The sequence below is a fragment of the Phocoena sinus genome, chromosome 4 (assembly GCF_008692025.1).
Source record: "Phocoena sinus isolate mPhoSin1 chromosome 4, mPhoSin1.pri, whole genome shotgun sequence".
Lineage (NCBI taxonomy): Eukaryota > Metazoa > Chordata > Mammalia > Artiodactyla > Phocoenidae > Phocoena > Phocoena sinus.
Window position 1 is genome coordinate 73,463,927 of NC_045766.1, and position 19,608 is coordinate 73,483,534.

The following is a 19,608-nucleotide window of genomic DNA, read 5'->3' on the forward strand; positions in this document are numbered from 1 at the left end:
GTGTTTTTATGATGCACTCACCAAAACTTTGTTCATATTTGATATTAAGTTAGTCTTCTCATTTTATAATTTGATATTAAATCATTCTCATGTTTTTACTTGTCCTCTTAAGTTTTAGGGGAGCAGAGCATGCTTTGGATAGGATGAAAAAGACGATGTTTTAAAAACATTGAGAACACTATTCTCTTGGTGGAAATGCTCATTCTCATGAAGATTAATTGGCCTGATAGTATGAAATGCCAAGGTCATTTATAGAGGTGCTAGCCTCATAAGTTTTTTAACTGTTACAGAGGCACACACACACATTAAGCTGCTTCATTATGGGTCACAGAAATGGGTGAGGCTAAAGTAGATCTTCTAAATATACGATTTTCTTAACATAAACTACCTTCATGTTGGAATAATCTAAATCGGTCTCAAATTTAAAGTAATATTAATAGTTGTGATTTATGTTTTATAATATTCTATTTAAATGGGGTAGGGAAGGAACTTTCTGGTGTTCTTTCCTCCAAACTAAACTAGTAAATGAGGAAATTCCTTCGCACCTAGACTCAATCTTTCCCTAGCCCTAGTCACACAACCTTTGAATAGTACCTGTGTTCCAGAATTATAAGGCTTTTTCCTTCTTTCCCCTTAGTCATTAATATCCTATGCTTACTTGTTTTAAATATAGTTTATCTTTTAGCTGTAATTCTGACTGGTTTTTTTTCCAACTTTTATTTAGACCAAACTTTTTCCACAAGCTGTTTCTTATTTAGAGAAGACTTTTCAGGTTCGTAGACCTGCGGGCACCATATTACTTAGTAGGTATGTCACATTACACACAGGTTATTTTCTTCAGTTATTTAGTACTCTGCCCACCCCATTCTGTCAGTATGGCAAATGGTGAGTTTTATACTGGAGTATTTTATTATGCTGGTTCCTGGAGACCAAACTGTAAGATATTTAAAAAGAATAAAAGAGCATCTGTTGGGTAATCATTCTTTCCCCGATTTTCCATTATGAGGTGACCCACTGGATCTTTTCCTTGGGTATAGCTTGTACCCTTTTTCCCATATCCCCTTCCTTCATGTGTACAGTATTGGCTTTTTCCCATATCCCCTTCCTTCATGTGTACAGTATTGGCTTTTTCCCATATCCCTTTTTCCCATATCCCCTTCCTTCATGTGTACAGTATTGGCTTTTGAAGTATTTGAGTGTTTGAAAACCCAGATCAGAAGGATTTGCCATGGAACCAAAATTCTTTATTAGACTACTTTTCTAACTAAAATAGTAACTATTATAAATGAAATAAATATAGCAGCTACTAGTTTTTTACAATGTTTTAACTGCTGTGAACTCATCTTTTTTTTTTTTTTTTGTAATTAAACTTTGATGTACGAATGAACTGAAGACAATGTGCAACAAACCAATACCAATACCTACGGAAGGAAAATGATCACCATAGATGCTGCACTGGGGAATGTGCAGAGCATACAAGATGTGGCCCCGTTATAGTGCCTGAGGAGCACCTCCAGGTATTTCACCCTGCTCTTAGCAATGTTCTTATTCTTTAGGATAAACTTATGACAGATTTTCAAACTGTGATTGTCACTAAGAAGATTTTACAGACTTAAGTTCAAAAGCTTCATTCTCTACCAAAAGTAATCACAGTTAGGTGTGCTGATTTTATTCTTTCATTGGTTTTCAAGTGAATTTAATTATTTTTTTCTTTTTTCAATTTATCTCTGAGGCTGCTGAATCATTTCTGCTTAGGACTTTATCTTTGCCCTCCAAAACATCTTTTAGCAGCTATATACCTCAGAATTTTTAAAGGGCAATTTAACATTATTTCTTCAAATAAAAATAATGTGTATGCTTTAACCCAACCTAGAAATATATTCCATAAAAATACTTATAACTATGTAATATATGTTAAAGGATATTCTTTGCAAAACTATAAATATGCCTATATTAATATTACTTAAGTTATGGCATAACCACATAATGGAGCACTACACAGCTGTTAAAGAATGAAGTAGAAGGACTTCCCTGGTGGTCCAGCGGGTAAGACTCTTTGCTCCCAATGCACGGGGCCCAGGTTCAATCCCTGGTTGGGGAACTAGATCCCACATGCATGCTGCAACTAAGAGTCTGCATGCCACAACTAAGATCCGGTGCAGCCAAAATAAATGAACAATATTAAAAAAAAAAAGAACAAAATAGATCTTTATATACTGATTTGGAAAGATAGTTAAGCTTTTAAATGGAAAAAAAAGTTGTAAATCAGTATGGGTACTTAGTCTATTTCATTTAAAAATTAAAAATTATCATCAATTATTCAGCTTTCAATAAAGCTGAAATAAAAGCATAAAAAATAAGAAGTGTATACACACATATAAAAAATTATGAAGTAATCTGGAGGTATACATATATTAAAAAAATCTGGGGCTTCCCTGGTGGCGCAGTGGTTGAGAGTCCGCCTGCCGATGCAGGGGACACGGGTTCGTGCCCTGGTGTGGGAGGATCCCACATGCCGCGGAGCGGCTGGGCCCGTGAGCCATGGCCACTGAGCCTGCGCGTCCGGAGCCTGTTGCTCCGCAACGGGAGAGGCCACAACAGTGAGAGGCCCGCGTACCGCAAAAAAAAAAAAAAAAAAATCTGGAGACACATATAAAATTTTAATGGTTTTCATTGAGTTGGATTATGGGGGGCTTTTATTTGTTAACTTATACATTTTTGTAATGTTCTGATTTTTCATATTAAGCATCTATTATTTGTATCAGAAAAAATATAAAAAGTTTAAATGTGTAAACCAGAAAGCCAATTTTATTTATACCTATATTTTGGAAAATATGATTATTGCTTTAGCTGCTTTTCTCTATTGAGCTGTATTCTCTCATTACTTTTAGAAAATGAATACATTATTAAACATTGACTTTGTAAGCAAAATTAAGCATATAGTTGAAGTTTACTTTATAATTTTTTTCTCAGAGTATTTGAAGCTCACTAAAGGCTTTTGGAACCCTGTATATTGGCACTAATACAGCTAACTTACTCAGCTTCCACTTCTTTTATCAAATTTCTTGAAAGCATAGAGGGTTTTGAGAACATGTTTAAAAATTGGAACAACCTGTTAATTACATATTTATCTCTTTTCTTGAGACATTTAGAGATATTTCCTAGACATTTTAAGGCATATTTCTTTGCTTTTTTTCTAAGGTATTTTTGTTTTTAATTCTTTTGGCTTTTTCAAATTCTGCTTTCTACTTATCTTCTTGGGGGTCCTGATTTTTTTTTTTTTAAATAAATGAGAGATCATGTAAAGAATGCTATTAAGTCACAGCTTTTCTTAATATCAACTATTAACAGATTAAAGTAATTGAATTTTAAAATTATAAATACATGTATTAGAGAAGCAAGAGTAAACAATGTAATGAAATGAGAATTTCTGTCTTTTCTCTCTCTACAAGCATCACCTATGCCTTAAAAAAAACACCATTTACTGATTTTCCTATTTATAATTTGGAGATTATGATTGTTTAGGAACTTTGATAGAAGAAGTTCTCTAAAAAATGTATGTTAAAAGGGCAAAGTTTGCTTAGAAAACTAGAAACAAAGGTAATATTACAAGATGACTTTAACTTTTTACCTTACATACTTTTGTATTATCTGAATTTTTAACAAGATACATGAATTACTTATAATAGGAAAATACTTCCAGTAAATAAAGTTTTTTATTAATTAGTTTTGAAGTAACTATAGATTCTTGGGAAATTGCTAAAAAACATGTGTACAAGAAGGTCCCTTGTAATTTTCACCTAGTTTCAGGGTTTAATGAAACCTTTTCTGTTGCTGTCTTTTTTGTACCCTGGTTGCATGCCCTTTATAAATAGCAATTGTTTGTTTTAATTAATATTATACATTTATGATTATAGTATATAAAGTAGAAATTTTAATAAAATAAATTTAAAATTAGAGATAGGAATTGAGTAGAGAGAGGTATGGATTTTGATAAAAGCTGAAGGATAATAAATAAAAATGAAATCATACATATTTAGAGTCTGGATTCTTTATAAATTAAAAGTCCTGATAGCTAACCTCATCTCTGGTCTGTTTTTCCGTTGTTGTCCCCCATGGGCATAGCAATGCAGAGTCTGCTGTGGGGGTAAGTGGCCCTGTGGAGCAGTGGGTGTGCCAGACCAAGAGGGAGTCCGGGATGCAGACTTTGTTCTTTATGTTGGTGCTCTGGCCACTGAGAGGTGCAGCCATGAAAACATCATCTCTTATGCAGCCTATTGTCAGCAGGAAGCAAAAATGGACAGGTAAACTTTCCCCTGAGACTTATTTCCCAAGATCTAAAATAAGAACTCTTAAACCATATTCTAAGCGTTGAGAGTACAAGAAGTTTGCATTTGCGAGATTACCTCCAGTAGTAAGAAATGGCATACTGCCTGGATTGGGGTGTGGTGAGGGAACCAGGTTATACAACTGCTATGCATATGGTAATATAAGTACCTATTCCAAAGGAAAAGTCTACTGTCAATAGAATTTTCTTTGAAAGTGATGACACCTCTCTAAGGAAACAATTTGAACTTTAATTTTAGCACTTCTGTGCTGAACTGTAAGATGTTCAAAATATCTAATTGTCATATGATTATGTCCTTCACTTAGATTAATTGTCTCTAAAAAATTTAGAGTCCCGGAACTTCCCTGGCGGTCCAGTGGTTAAGTCTCCACATTTCCACTGCAGGAGGAGCCACTTCAGTCCCCGGTTGGACTAAGCTCCCACATATTGCTTGGCCAAAAAAAAAAAGACTTTTTTTTTTTTTTGCAGTACGCGGGCCTCTCACTGTTGTGGCCTCTCCCGTTGCGGAGCACAGGCTCCGGACACGCAGGCTCAGTGGCCATGGCTCACGGGCCTAGCCGCTCCCTCTTTTTTATTTAAAAAATATTTCAAAAATTTTTTCTCAGTGAAGCAGCCTTGAAATAAAGTTGTTATGCATACAGAATATTGCCTGTTACACACCAGACAAATCAGTTAAAGGCAGTAGAAACTGGTATGTCTCAGTATAGTTTGTATGTGACGTTCTCAAATCTAGGAGAATTAATGTGACCACATTCAGTGGTCCAGTGAATGTAAGGACTGTTGCTGAGTTCCTGAACATTCATCTACCTATCAAAATACTAGCTGACTTTAAAGAGCTGTTTCACTTCTATTGATAGCTAATTAATTTAAGGAAAAAATGAAATTATTAGTAGGACCAAGTAGCCAATACAAAGGAAACACTAATATATGCTCCAGAATTATACTGTCAATACTGAAGGTGGTAAGGAGGTCAAAATCAGCATCATGGATTATGAAAGCAGTCTGTTAGCATGTTACTATATAATTATTGATCCATGAAATAAACTCAAAAATCTTTAGCTTCTGAATGTTGAGAATGCATCGAGTCAAATATTTAATATATTACTGAAGAAGGAAGTGCTATATGGTTTTGAAGATGTATATGTACTATTGTTTAGTAAAAAGAATATATGTATTTAATAGATTTTTCCTTTTTTCCTGAGAAGCTGTCATTAAATTTATGATATTTTATAATTACTGGTGTCTCAATATCAAGGAAATATGGTATTTGAAGTGCTAAATGAATGACAAGTTACTTGATAAAATGAGATACTTCTTAAAGTAGGTGTCTTTGAGAAATATACCTTCATAATAGCAGTGCTGCAAAATCATGGCTCTTTATCTTAATTTGACCTAAACCATATGGATTGTGCACACACACAATCTCATTTTTAATATACTGTTGAGTGTCAGAAGAACATTGCAAAACAGTGTACATAATACGATTTCATACTTGTTTTAAAAATCTGTGTATGGGGCTTCCCTGGTGGCGCAGCGGTTGTGAGTCTGCCTGCCGATGCAGGGAACACAGGTTCGTGCTCCGGTCCAGGAGGATCCCACATGCCGCAGAGCAGCTGGGCCCGTGAGCCATGGCAGCTGAGCCTGCACGTCCCGAGCCTGTGCTCCGCAACGGGAGAGGCCACAGCAGTGAGAGGCCCACGTACCGCAAAAAACAAACAAAAAAAAAAACAAAAATTCTGTGTATGGACTTGAATGTGCTAAGGTAAAAGTCAAAAATAATTAGGATTACCCACTATCCCAATTTTCTCGGGAGTACCCTTGGTTTAGCCCTGAAAGTCCCATATCTCGGGAAATCCCTTAGTCCTAGGCAAACCAGGATGGCTGGTCACTCTAAAAAATAAAGCACCCCAATTGTTGATAGCAGTTACCTGTGATAGTGGAATTTAGTGGTGGTAGTTTGTAAAATAGGGAATTTTTACTTTTTTCTTCATACATTTCTATATGTTTGGATATATAGCTTTTTCCAATGAGCTTTTATTACTTTTTTAAACAAAAGACATGTTAAAGTGAACCTTATGTATTAGGAACAAAATGGCTTCCCTGGGGAAGTAGGGAGAGGGATATAAAATCCCATGCTGAGATGGGTCTGGATTAGTTCAGCTCCTTTCAGCATCTGATAATACTGAAGGTACTTAAAGTATCTAATTGTCTTTTGGGGAGAGAATCCAACATAGGAGTTATCACATAGATGAGAATCCCATAGCCCAGAGATGCATCTCACTTTCATTTCACTGCTATTATATTTCTTTAAGGCACTTGAACATTTGGTTCACTTTAGGTATGAATGACTAGCTGAAAGAATAAATGTTCCTCGTGTCAGTGAATCTGAAGCTACTCATATATGTATTCTCATACATGGGGAAAATTTTGGTTGCTTATGAGGAGAATGTTGATGTTAGAAGAGCAATATCTTAAGTTGTTCTTTTTGAATCTTTTTGATAGAAGTGAAACTTTCCTTCAAAACTGCTATATTGCGTTAATTCATTCCATAAATATTTGAGCGCTTAATATGTTGCCAGCAGACTAGGTGAACAAAATAGACACGTGTACCTGTCTCATGGAACTTACAAATTACAGAGGGAGTCAGATGTTAGTTAAATACTGATACAAATAGACATGTGACTTCAAATATGATAAATACTTTATAGAAAAAGACAGGGTGTTGCAACATAAAAGAGAACAAAAGGGGGAAACATAATTTAGATCAACTGGGCAAAAAAGGCCTCTTTGAAAAAGTGAAACTTTAGATATAACCTGAAAATCGATAGGCTTCAGCCAAATAAAGAGCTGGAGAAAGAGCTTATGTTAGGAAAATGCTGTGTCTACCTGTTGCTCTTAGAAGCCACTCCAGTGGAAACTGTGCTTGAGGATGAGAGCTTTAGGGGATGCATTGGAGGGAGAAGTAGACAGGTCTGTTTCATTCTAAATGCAGAAGGGGGCTTCCCTGGTGGCGCAGTGGTTGGGAGTCCATCTGCCGATGCAGGGGACGCGGGTTCGTGCCCCGGTCCGGGGGGGTCCCATGTGCCGCGGAGCGGCTGGGCCCGTGAGCCATGGCCGCTGAGCCTGCGCGTCCGGAGCCTGTGCTCCGCGGCGGGAGAGGCCACAGCGGTGAGAGGCCCACGTACCGTGGAAAAAATAAATAAATAAATAAATAAATGCAGTAGGAAGTCCCTGACAGGGTTTAAGCCTGATAGTGACGTTTATTTTATATCTTAGAGGTCACCGTGGCAATATTTTGGTGAGTGAATTATACTCATCCTTTTCTAAGTGCAAATCTGTTGTTTTCAAGTATGAAGAAAGTGCACTGTATGTTTTTTTAACTAAATAAGGCAAATGTTACTCTGTAAATAGGCCATCACCATTTGGGGAGGTTTGTGGTATTTCTATGGTAAAATGTTGAGGTAGTGTTGGGAGAAATACCTTGGGGTTCCTTACTGTTTGTCACAGCTTTTGAAAGGCAGGTGGGTGCGTGGTGAAACTGATTGAATTACTGTGGGTCCTCATGAGCTCTTGGACTCTCAAGTTCTAGGCTCAGAAAGAGATATAGAATTATGTAGATTCTAGAAGGTATAGAATACTGTATGAAAGAAGATAATAGGAAGATAAAAAACTTTATGTTGGGCTTCCCTGGTGGCAGTGGTTAAGAATCCACCTGCCAATGCAGGGGACATGGGTTCGAGCCCTGGTCCGGGAAGATCCCACATGCCGCAGAGCGACTAAACCCATGCGCCACAACTACTAAGCCTGCGCTCTAGAGTCCACGAGCCACAACTACTGAAGCCCGTGCGCCTAGAGCCCGTGCTCTACAACAAAAGAAGCCACCGCAGTGAGAAGCCTGCGCACCGCAGCGAAGAGTAACCCCCGCTCACGACACTAGAAGAAAGCCCATGTGCAGCAACAAAGACCCAACACAGCCAAAAATAAATAAATTTTTTAAAAATTTATGTTAATGAAGGCATTATTGGGACAGGAGAAAGGGGATAGTGAAATGGAAATCAGAAGGTTCAGCAACTTGCAGCAACCTGAATGATTTGCTTATTGTCCTCTTTTGTACCTACGTTTCCTCTCTACCTACTTGTCTGTCCCTGTGCCTATATATATATAGTGAAATGCTGAAGTCAGAAATGAATTTTGCAAGAAAAATAGTGTTATAATTTAAATTTTTTAGTTCATTCCCTTTTTTGGTACATATTGACATACTTTACAAATCCACACTGAAGTATAATTAACTGACTCTATCCTCTTGAGGGAACAGCTGCTGATTAGCCATGTCATAGGAGAACACAGGTATATGTCTTGAAAGTAAAAGATAGTGAAAGTTAGATATTATGTTGTAAAATGACATTTGATATTTCACAAAGATTTTTCTGACCTTGATCAGTTTTTGATAGAAAAATATAGGTTAATAAGTATAATACATATTGTCCTGGAATATAATTAAAAATTTAATGTCTGTTTTAACAGGCCAATTGCAGGATATGCTAACCTGTGTCCAAATATGATCTCTACCCAGCCTCAGGAGTTTGTTGGGATGCTGTCTACAGTGAAACATGAGATTATTCATGCCCTGGTAAATTTTGCTGTTAACTATTGTTCTCTCCTTCATGCCTTGATTTTCTGATTATACTCTCATTTTGATGTATATGTTAAAATTTAAGATTTTGTGGCTTCTTAGATTGTGTTCAGTAAAACCTAGTTGAATAGGCCTCTGCCAGTAGACAATTTTTAATGATTAGGATAGCAGCTCGGTTGACTTATACTACCTAAAATAATGAAACAAGCAAATCCATTGGGCAAATAGGAGTTTTGAAAAAATGATTAAGCTTCTTAAGAAGAAACTTAGTAATTAAAAAAAATTCACTTTCATCTAAAATGATAGCTGATATGCTAATTATAGATCTTTCTTATCTCTTACAGAGATCTCATTTCTAAAAGTGTCCTTGGTCTATTTAGACTTTCTGAATTTTATATATATTAACTGATTCAGAACTTTGCTTTTCCCCAATTGGTCCAAAGTAGTAAACTTTTACAGTATGTCTGGGGAATTAAATAAAGTTGCCTAAAACCTAGGAAATGTCCTCCTGATGTCATTCATGTGTTTAGAAAATAGATGGGAATAAAATGCAGTGATTAAGAGAGAGAATGGGACTTCCCTCGTGGTGCAGTGTTTAAGAATCTGCCTGCCAGTGCAGGGGACACAGGTTCAATCCCTGGTCTGGGAAGATCCCACATGCCACGGAGCAACTAAGCCTGTGCACCACAACTACTGAGCCTGTGCCCTAGAGCCCGTGAGCCACAACTACTGAGCCCACATGCCACAACTACTGAAGCCCACGTGCCTAGAGCAGGTGCTCCACAACAAGATAAGCCACCACAATGAGAAGCCTGCACACCCCAACGAAGAGTAGCCCCCGCTCACCGCAACTAGAGAAAGCCCCCATGCAGCAACAAAGACCCAACGCAGCCAAAAATAAATAAATAAATTTATAAAAAACAAAAATTAAAAAAAAAATGGTAGCATCCACTATAGAGTACATTATTTAAAAAAAGAGAGAGGGAGAGAATGGATCACACAGATCTAGGTGTGAATCTCCTTAGCTTTACTGCTAAAAATCTTTGGGATCTATTACAAATTATTTAGCCTTTGTAAGCCTCTGTTTCATCTATAAAATGAATATAGTAGTACATACTACAATGGATTTTTTTCTTGAAGATTAAATAAGACGAAACATAAATGGCTTAGCACCATGCTCTACATAGTAAGGTATAATAAAATTAGTGACTATCATTTATTAGTCTTATTTCGTGAGCTATTATGTATGACCTCAGTCTTTAAATCAGCAAACACCTTGGATAATTCAGTGAAACTCTAGTGTATCCAGATAGCACTTCTCGTCTTCAAGTAAGGAGATTCTAAAATGAATCATCTCTTTTCCTTTTATTAAAAAAGTAAGTCAAACCTGCTATTGTGATGAAAGACAAGCATCATTCTAAGTAACATTTTAAGCTTTAAGCTCCAAAAACAATAGATACTTGATGTTGAGAGAACCAGAAAAAAACAGCAGGTTTTAAGTCTAGTATATAAGTGAACATGAATGCAGAGGTCCCAGACATGAGGTAAATTAGGTTATGAACAGGCAGGTCACAAAAGAAAAGGTCCAATTGGCCAAGAAGTATATGAGAACATATTCAGATTTACTTTAGCAATCAGGGAATCTCAAATTAAAGTCAGACACCATTGAATATAAAAACATGTGTGAGAGTTACTATGTACATTGACTTTAAGGTAGTGATTATCCCTGGGAAAAGTGGGAAGAGAAAGGGTGAAGGTAATGGGCCTTCAACGATATTTATTCTGCAGTGTTTTATTTCTTAAAAAAAAGTCTGAAGAAAATCTGGCAAAATGATCTTAAATCCTCTTAAAGAGTATACATAAGTTTCTATTAGGTTTTTAAACTTTTTTGTGTATTTGAATTATTTAAAAAATTGTAAAAACCTAGGAAATTTAAAATATTAGTTTGTCTCAAAAACCATCCTGGAGGATGCTAAGAATTAAATGTTTAACAAATACACTTATTCCCTATAAAGTTATATATGCTCTAGCTATCAAATACAGTCATTCCTGGTTCTTTCAATACCAGATAAGCCTTCTGAAATGTGAGTGCTTAGAAAAATTTTCAAATTGATATTGTGGAAAAAAATGTGTATTTAGAATATTATGAAAGATGAGGCACAGCATACTATTTTAAGCTTTATATAACTTCAGTGAATTGTATATTAAAAACTGTTTAGATTTTCTTACCTGACTCCATTAAATGTTCTTTGCATCTTCAGAGATTAAAAAAGAAGAAATGTAGGAATAAAAGAATACTCTGGATTCCATTAATCATTTTGGCAAGCCTTGAATGACACAGGCCACAGTTATGTAAGCAAAGACATTTGCCAAAGAAATAGATTAATTAAGTGATCATTTGTGATTGTTAGTTATTTGGATATAAACTATAGCATAGTCTCAGTGTATAAAACATACTTAAGGGCTTCCCTGGTGGCACAGTGGTTGAGAGTCCGCCTGCCTATGCAGGGGACACGGGTTCGTGCCCCATCCGGGAAGATCCCACATGCTGCGGAGCTGCTGGGCCCGTGAGCCATGGCCGCTGAGCCTGCGCATCCGGAGCCTGTGCTCAGCAGCGGGAGAGGCCACAACAGTGAGAGGCCCGTGTACCGCAAAAAAAAGAAAGAAAGAAAAGAAAAAAAACATACTTAAATTAGTAGTTACAAAAGCACTTTGTTTTAGTTATTAGGTTAGGAAAGAAAGTAAGAAAAGAAATCTCACTAATGAAATAGGAGATATTGTTAGACCCAAGCGGTCTACGAGGGATTCCAACTCGCCCAAGAACCGCCAAGAGTCGAGAGCCGTTGCAACACGCAAGAGGTTTATTAGGAGCCGATGCACCGGGGTTCCCTGAACCTCACGCAGGAGGCCGATGGGGAACCCCTAAAAGCGGAATCACATACTTTTTATAGGTTTATTTACTCATAGGGCGGGTATATTCTCACAATGATTGGGTAAATGTGGTGACTTTTGAATTCATTGGCTTAGGAACTTTTGTCCCACCTTCTGGCCGTTATAGTTGTCTGTTCATTGTGGCGGTTAGGGCGTATACCTGTTACGGGCAACTGGAAAATTACCCGCTGTCTGGCAAGTCCCCGTCAACTGAAAAACTCCAAGAATTGGTTTCGATAGGGAGAAGGAGTGGCGCACGATAGGGAGAAGAATTGGTTTCGATAGGGAGAAGGAGTGGCGCACGATAGGGAGAAGAATTGGTTTACGGGAACAAGTGAGGGGGTGGAAAGTCCCTAAAGGCCCCACATTCCCCCCCCCCCTTTTTTTTTGTAACTAATTTCAATCATGGAATTTCAGTTTCTTTTTGCGAGTTTTGGTATTGTTGCCTTAGCATTAAAACTTGTACCGTACTAATGCGTTCTCTAATAAAGGCTATCAGGCGATTCAGAATGCATGGTCCAAAAGTTAAAAGCAACAATAAAATAATGAGGGGCCCTAACAAGGTGGAAACTAAAGTAGTAAGCCAGGGAGATTTATCAAACCATGATTGAAACCATCCTTTTTGATTTTCCCTTTCCTGTTGTCTTTTGTCCAGGCGCTCCCTAAGTTTGTCCATAGTTTTGGTAATAGCCCCAGAATGATCAATATAAAAACAGCATTCTTCTTTTAGTGCAGCACATAGTCCGCCCTCCTTAAGGAACAGCAGATCTAATCCCCTCCTGTTTTGCATTACCACCTCTGAAAGCGAGGTGAGGGATTCTTTTAACTGAGTTATGGAACTTTCTAATGCCCGGAGGTCAACATCTACAGCTTGCCTTAAGGCATCATAATAGTGGGGTTGTTGGATGAGGGCTGTTGTACCCGTTCCTACCCCGGCTGCCATTCCTAGTCCTAGGAGTACAGCCAGGGTGAGTGTTATGGGTTCCCTCTTAAACCTTCCTCTGCCCTCATATTCATCTAGAAAGGATGAATCTGAATGATAAATGAGTCTGGGGACCAGCTGAACTAACACACAAAAATCGGTTGAAGCTTTAAGGACCTCTAAAGAAATGCAGGGGGTCAATCCTGTGTTACATGCCCACCATCCATCCGGAGGAGGGAGGAGATACCCTGAGCCCTGTGGGAGGCTTAAATTGGCACAAAGATGTCGGTGGGACGAGGGGGGCGTTCCTACACATGTACCGTTTCCTAATACTGAGGCCAGGGTCAATTTACTATTTCCTTCTTGTTTCCATCGACATTGATCTGGAGTGTTAACATTATTATAATTAGAATTATATCCTATAGCATCATAATAAGGGGGAGGAGCAGCATAGCAAAGCCAACATGATTTGGTAGCCTCCGGGTTTGTGGCATTTAAAACCTCAAAAGCCGCCTGGACCAATGAGAGCATTCGGTCCCGGGGGGTCTTGGGCTTGATTGTTATTCCTTTTGGCTCAGAAGTTTGGTTTCTTATCTCTGGTAACGCTGTGGGAGGGGCCAAAGGTAGCGAAGAGTGCCCTATCTCAGGGTTGGGGCTTATAGGAACTGGAGTAGGGGTTTCAATTTTTAGTTTGATGGTCATTAGTAATCTATCATTATATCCTTCTCTATAAAACCTGATTCCCCATGAATGGCCATTTATCCAGTTTTTATCCTTTTTTCCTGGTTCACTAAAAGAGATCTTAAGGGGATGGCACCATTTAGTACATTCAGGCCTATAAGTTAAGGGGTTGGTTGGGTGTGTATAATTGGCTGTCACCTTAATAAAGTCCCAGCCAGAGGTGGGCTTCCAATAGGTGTCTCCTGTGGTTTTACACCCCCAGCTTTTACAATAAAAATGTTCCTTTCCCCCACATTGATAATTTAGGGACCTATGGCGATGAAATCCCGGGCATACATAAAAGGTAGGGTTGCTAAGTTTCTGTCGCGTACCCGAGTTTTGGCAGCCGTATTGGCCGGCCCGACCGGGTATGGATGGGGCATTTTGACGATCATGGGAGTGTGCTGTGTCCCAATTGGGAGCTCCTATGGCTAATTTACAAACATCGGGGAAAAGGTCTGGCCACCAGGTCCAAGGAGCAGCAGTATGGCTAACAGACCATATTACATCTCCAGTTTGGGAAATTACCTGCCAGGTTAAATGCTGGGGCAGGTGAGGACTAAAATTACTCACAGTCAGTAGGGGTAACAAAGTTAAAGTTATAAATCTGATGATCGCAGAAGCTTGAGCTTGAATGGGTTGCTGGTCTTTTGGGCTCGCCATTCCGATGTTGTAGATGCTGGTGCGGCCTTCACGTGTGAAGCGTGGATCCACGCAGCGATGCCGTCTACCTTTATAGCCGTGGGGGTGGTGAGCAGGACGATGTATGGTCCTTTCCACCGAGGCTCTAGAGTCTGGGTTCGGTGCCGACGGACGTACACGGAATCTCCGACTTGGAAGGGATGAGCCTCTGCTGGTGTTCCTGGTCGGTAAGCCTCTGCCAGCTGGGACCACACCTCCTTTTGGACCAACTGGAGTCCCAACAGCCTAGCATATAAGTCAGTGTTATTCTGGCAGTCAGGACTTAATTTCTCCCTTAGCGTAAAAAGAGGAGGTGGGGCCCCGTATAGTATTTCAAATGGAGTAAGATAATAGCGGGAGGGGGTATTTCTAGCCCGGAACAGGGCTAAGGGAAGGAGCACCGTCCAATCTGTACCGCCAGTCTCTATGGACAATTTAGTTAGGGTCTCTTTTAGAGTTCTATTCATTTTCTCTACCTGTCCTGAACTCTGGGGTCTATAGGCACAATGTAATTTCCAATCAGTCCCCAGGTATTTGGCCACACCCTGACTTACCTGGGCGACGAAGGCGGGACCATTATCTGATCCTATTACCTTTGGTGCCCCGAACCGGGGGAAAATTTCTTTTAAGATCTTTTTGGCCACCACAGTAGCTGTCTCCTTCGTCGGGAAAGCTTCTACCCATCCTGAGAAGGTATCTATAAAAACTAGAAGATACCTGTTACCGTACCTTCCAGGGCGTATTTCAGTGAAGTCGACCTCCCAATAGGCTCCTGGGCGGTCTCCTCTGAGCCTTTTTCCGACCTCAAGTTTTCCTTTATGGGAGTTTACCTGTTGGCATGGAATGCACTCTCGTGCAATCTGCTCAGCTAATTTAGTTAGTCCAGGGGTATCATAACCTGTCTTGTGTAGTAGGGACACCATCTTTTTGGTTCCCAAGTGTGTCCATCTGTGAATCTGTTGTAGCATGGATTTTGCTTGTTGAGGAGATAATGTTCCTTTAGTTATGGCTGGGGTACTTGTTCCCCTATCATTTGGTTTCCCAGGACTCTCATCTGATAGTTTTAGTATGATTTCCCATAGAGCCATTTCTCGTGCCACCCTATCTGCCATGTTGTTGCCTCTTGTCACCGGGGTATTGTCCTTCTGGTGTCCGGGGCAATGAATGATGCTGACTTTAGTGGGGAGCATGAGGGCAGCTAGCAGTGCCACTATTTCTTCTTTGTTTTTAATTTCTTTGCCCGCCGAGGTGAGCAACCCTCTTTGTTGGTAAATGGCCCCATGGACCTGGGCGGTAGCAAATGCGTATCTACTGTCCGTATAGATGTTTACCTTTTTGTTTTCTGCTAGTTCCAATGTTCTAGTCATGGCGATTAGTTCAGCCCGTTGGGCCGATGTCCCTTGCGGTAATGTGGCTGCCCAGATGACCTCTTTCCCGTCTACCACGGCAGCTCCCGCCCGACGCTTACCTTTTCCTCTAGGAAACTGCTTCCGTCAGTAAACCAGGTAACGTCGGCGTTGGGGAGGGGCTGATCCATCAAGTCTGGTCTGGTACCGTGTGCTGCAGCCAGTACTTCCTGACAATCATGGATGACGGTAGTGCTTTCCAGGTCAGGGTCGGGTAGCAAGGTGGCCGGGTTGAGTCCTGTGGCTGAGGTAAACTTAATACGATCTGAGTTTAACAGCAGGGCTTGGTAATGAGTCATCCTGGCATTTGTTAGCCATCTGTCGGGTGGCTGGCGAATTACACTTTTCTAATGCATGGGGGCTGTTATCGTTAGGTTCTGCCCCAAAGTCAGTTTGTCAGCATCTTTGACCAAAGCGGCCACCGCGGCGATTATTTTTAAACAGGCGGGCCATCCTGCTGCCACAGGATCCAATTTCTTTGATAGGTACGCAACCGGGCGATTCCAGGGGCCCAGTTTCTGAGTTAGTACTCCCTTTGCGATACCTTTATTCTCGGCCACGTACAGATGAAAAGGCTTAGTAACATCTGGTAGCCCCAGAGCCGGGGCTGATAGTAGGGCTCGTTTAATTCGGTCAAAAGCCCGTTGTTCTTTATCACCCCAAGCAAAAGGGATGCCATTTTTGGTCAGGGGATATAAAGGGGCTGCTAATTCAGCAAACCCCGGAATCCATAGCCTACAAAATCCGGCCGTCCCCAAAAATTCCCTAACTTGTTTGGGACTCTTGGGGGCCGGTATCCGGGCAACAGTGTCTTTCCTGCTTTCCGAAAGCCATCTCTGTCCTCCTTTTAACAAGTACCCCAGGTAACTAACCTGTCGTTGACATATTTGTGCTTTCTTTGCTGAAGCCCGATATCCCAATGTTCCCAGTTCTGTTAACAGCCTCTCGGTTCCCTTGATGCAGTCCTCTTGGGTTTCAGCAGCTAAAAGAATATCATCGATATATTGAAGTAGAGTTACCTGGGGATTGGATTCTCTATAAGATGCCAAATCCTGGTGGAGAGCCTCATCAAAAATGGTGGGGGAGTTCTTGAATCCTTGTGGCAGGCGAGTCCATGTCAGCTGGCCTGACATCCCAGAGGCTGGATCCTTCTACTCGAAGGCAAAGTAAGGCTGACTGAGAGAAGAAAGTCTCAGGCAGAAGAAAGCATCTTTAAGATCCAAAACAGTGTACCAAGTGTGCTGAGGTGGAAGAGTACTTAAGAGATTGTAGGGGTTGGGTACCGTGGGGTGGAGGTCCATCACCCGCTTATTTACCTCTCGTAGGTCTTGTACAGGTCGGTAATTATTAGTTCCTGGCTTTTTAACTGGCAAAAGAGGGGTATTCCATGCAGATTGGCACCTTACCAGGATCCCTAATTTCAGTAACCTTTGTATTTGAGGACGGATGCCATCTCGGGCTTCCTTACTCATGGGGTATTGGCGGACCGTCACTGGGGTGGCGGTTGTTTTAAGTTCTACCACCACAGGGGGCCGATATTTTGCCATTCCCATACCGGCAGTTTCTGCCCAAGCCTGTGGAAACCTAGTCATCCAATCCTGCATGTCAGCTTGTGGAGGCGAGGGTGTTTCATATATCCTGTGTTCATCTTCCAGTTTCATGGTCAAGATTTGGAGTAATCTCCCTTGGTTGTCAGTTATGGTGGGCCCTTCTGGTTGAAAGTGGATTTGGGCCCCCACCTTAGAGAGTAAGTCTCTACCTAGCAGAGGGTATGGGCACTCAGGTATGACCAAGAATGAGTGGGTTACTCGTCCCACCCCAAGATCTACTGTCCTTCGGATGGTCCATGAGTACTGCTTATTTCCAGTGGCCCCCTGGACCCATGACCTTTTAGTTGAAAGGGGGCCCTTTGAATCGAGGAGGACTGAGTGCTGGGCTCCGGTGTCCACCAAGAACTGGACGGGTTCCCCCTCCACTTTAAGAGTTACCCTGGGCTCGGGGAGAGGGTCCGAGCCCTGACTTCCCTAATCTTCCTCTTCCAATGTTAAGATTTTATCTCTGGTTGGCCTTCCCCCGTTCCTTTTTTTAGGGCATTCTCTTGCCCAATGACCTTTTTCTTTACAGTAGGCACATTGGTCCTTGTCTAATGGCCGCCTTCTATCCGTTGTTCGCCCTTCCTGTCTATTTCTGTCTCTACTGTTTCCTCCTCTGACTACAGTGGCCAGTATCTTACTCAAATGTCTTTCTTGCCTCTTATCTCGTCTTACCTCACGAGCCTCTTGTTCCTTCTGCTTTCTTTCTTCCCTTTCTTCCTCTGTCTCCCTCTTATTATATACCTTATCTGCCTCTTTTACTAAGTCCTGAAGGGAGAAACCTTGTAGGCCATCCAGCCTTTGTAACTTCTTTCTAATATCAGGGGCCGCCTGGTCAATAAAGGCCATTGCTATGGTGGCCTTATGTTCCTCAGAGGTTGGATCATAAGGAGTGAATCGTCTAAAAGCCTCCATTAAGCGTTCTAGGAACACGGTTGGCGATTCCTGGGGCCCCTGAGTTACCTCTCTTACCTTAGCCAAATTCGTGGGGCGCCTGGCCGCTCCATGGAGACCCGCCACCAGAGCCTGGCGATACATTTTCAGGTGCTCCTTACCTTCCAGGGTATTAAAGTCCCAATTCGGCCTGACGAGTGGAAAACCGGCATCAATCTCATTAGGCAACTGGGTAGGTTGTCCATTGGCGCCTAACACATTCTTTCTAGCCTCCAGGAGAACCCGTTGCCTCTCCTCAGTTGTGAGGAGAGTCTGGAGGAGCTGTTGACAATCATCCCAGGTGGGTTGGTGGGAGAAGACAAGAGACTCTATTAGAGCAGTAAGAGCCTGTGGGTTTTCAGAGAAAGTAGGGTTATGCATCTTCCAATTATAAAGATCTGCAGAGGAAAAGGGCCAGTATTGAAGGGGCCTATTCCCGTGGTTATCGGGGGGGCCATATTCTCTAAGGGGTAAAGCAGTAGAATCCGGGGAAGCAGCCCTCCGGCTTCTGGTGCCCGCCGAGGGACCCCCTCTTTCCGCCATAACAGGTGGCCCTACTGGTGCGGAGGGTTGTGAAGCTGGGGGTCCTAGGGGCGACATGGGATTTAGGGCCGGAGGATAAGGAGGTGGGGAATCTAGAAGAAGCAAATCAGACTGCAGGTCAGGATATATCGCCTTTGGCGGGTCCGGGGCAGCAGATGACTTTTCCGTGTCTGGGGTTTTCTTCAGGGCCAATATCTCCGATTGTGCTGGAGCGCATGCAGACGTGCCTGTTGAGGAAACAAAGGGCCGGACCCACGGAGGCGGGGAGAGAACTAGATCTTCCCAGACCAAGATATATGGTATCTGGTCTGGGTGTCCGTGGGGTCCTGTGTTAAAGACCCTAGACTTGACTAGCCCAACCTTATCTAACAAAAAAGATCCTTCGGGTGGCCACCCTGTCTGAAATGTAGGCCACTCAGAGGTACACAGCGTTTGCCATTTTCCTTTCCTTACTTCTACCGAAAGGTTGTGGGCCCTAGCCCTAACTTCGGTCCAGTGGCTTAGGGTAAGAGAAAGAGGAGTCGTCATAGTTTGTCCCATTGTCGTCCGTCAAAAGAAAGATAATAGTACAGAAAAAACAATAAAATTTCAAAAGGCACACATTGATATTGCCGCCGCGAACTTAAACCCGAAACCAACTCAAATTCAGATGGCAGCTTATATAACCTGCCAGAACCAGCCGCCGCGAACTTAAACCCGAAACCAACTCAAATTCAGATGGCAGCTTATATAACCTGCCAGAACCAGATGAAGGGGAGACAAAATTTGTTTCTCCTTCCAGATGGACCACCAGGGCGTCCCCCGGGGCCCGTGGACACCAGCTTTCGGCACGTCTGCCTAGCCAGGAGTCCAATACAGATTCCACAGCAAGCCGGTTCGCACGGCTTTTTCCTAATGGC

General features: G+C 41.4%; 1 protein-coding gene across 1 annotated transcript in view; it reads left to right on the forward strand.

The window, feature by feature from the left end:
- Nucleotides 1–19,608, forward strand: part of LMLN (leishmanolysin like peptidase) — an 88,890-nt gene that overhangs the window by 21,118 nt on the left and 48,164 nt on the right. Inside the window, exons 4-7 of the mRNA XM_032631312.1 lie at nt 725–807; nt 1,394–1,517; nt 4,126–4,304; nt 8,873–8,978. Coding sequence (XP_032487203.1) covers nt 725–807; nt 1,394–1,517; nt 4,126–4,304; nt 8,873–8,978 — 492 coding nt within the window. The remainder of the gene's footprint in view (nt 1–724; nt 808–1,393; nt 1,518–4,125; nt 4,305–8,872; nt 8,979–19,608) is intronic.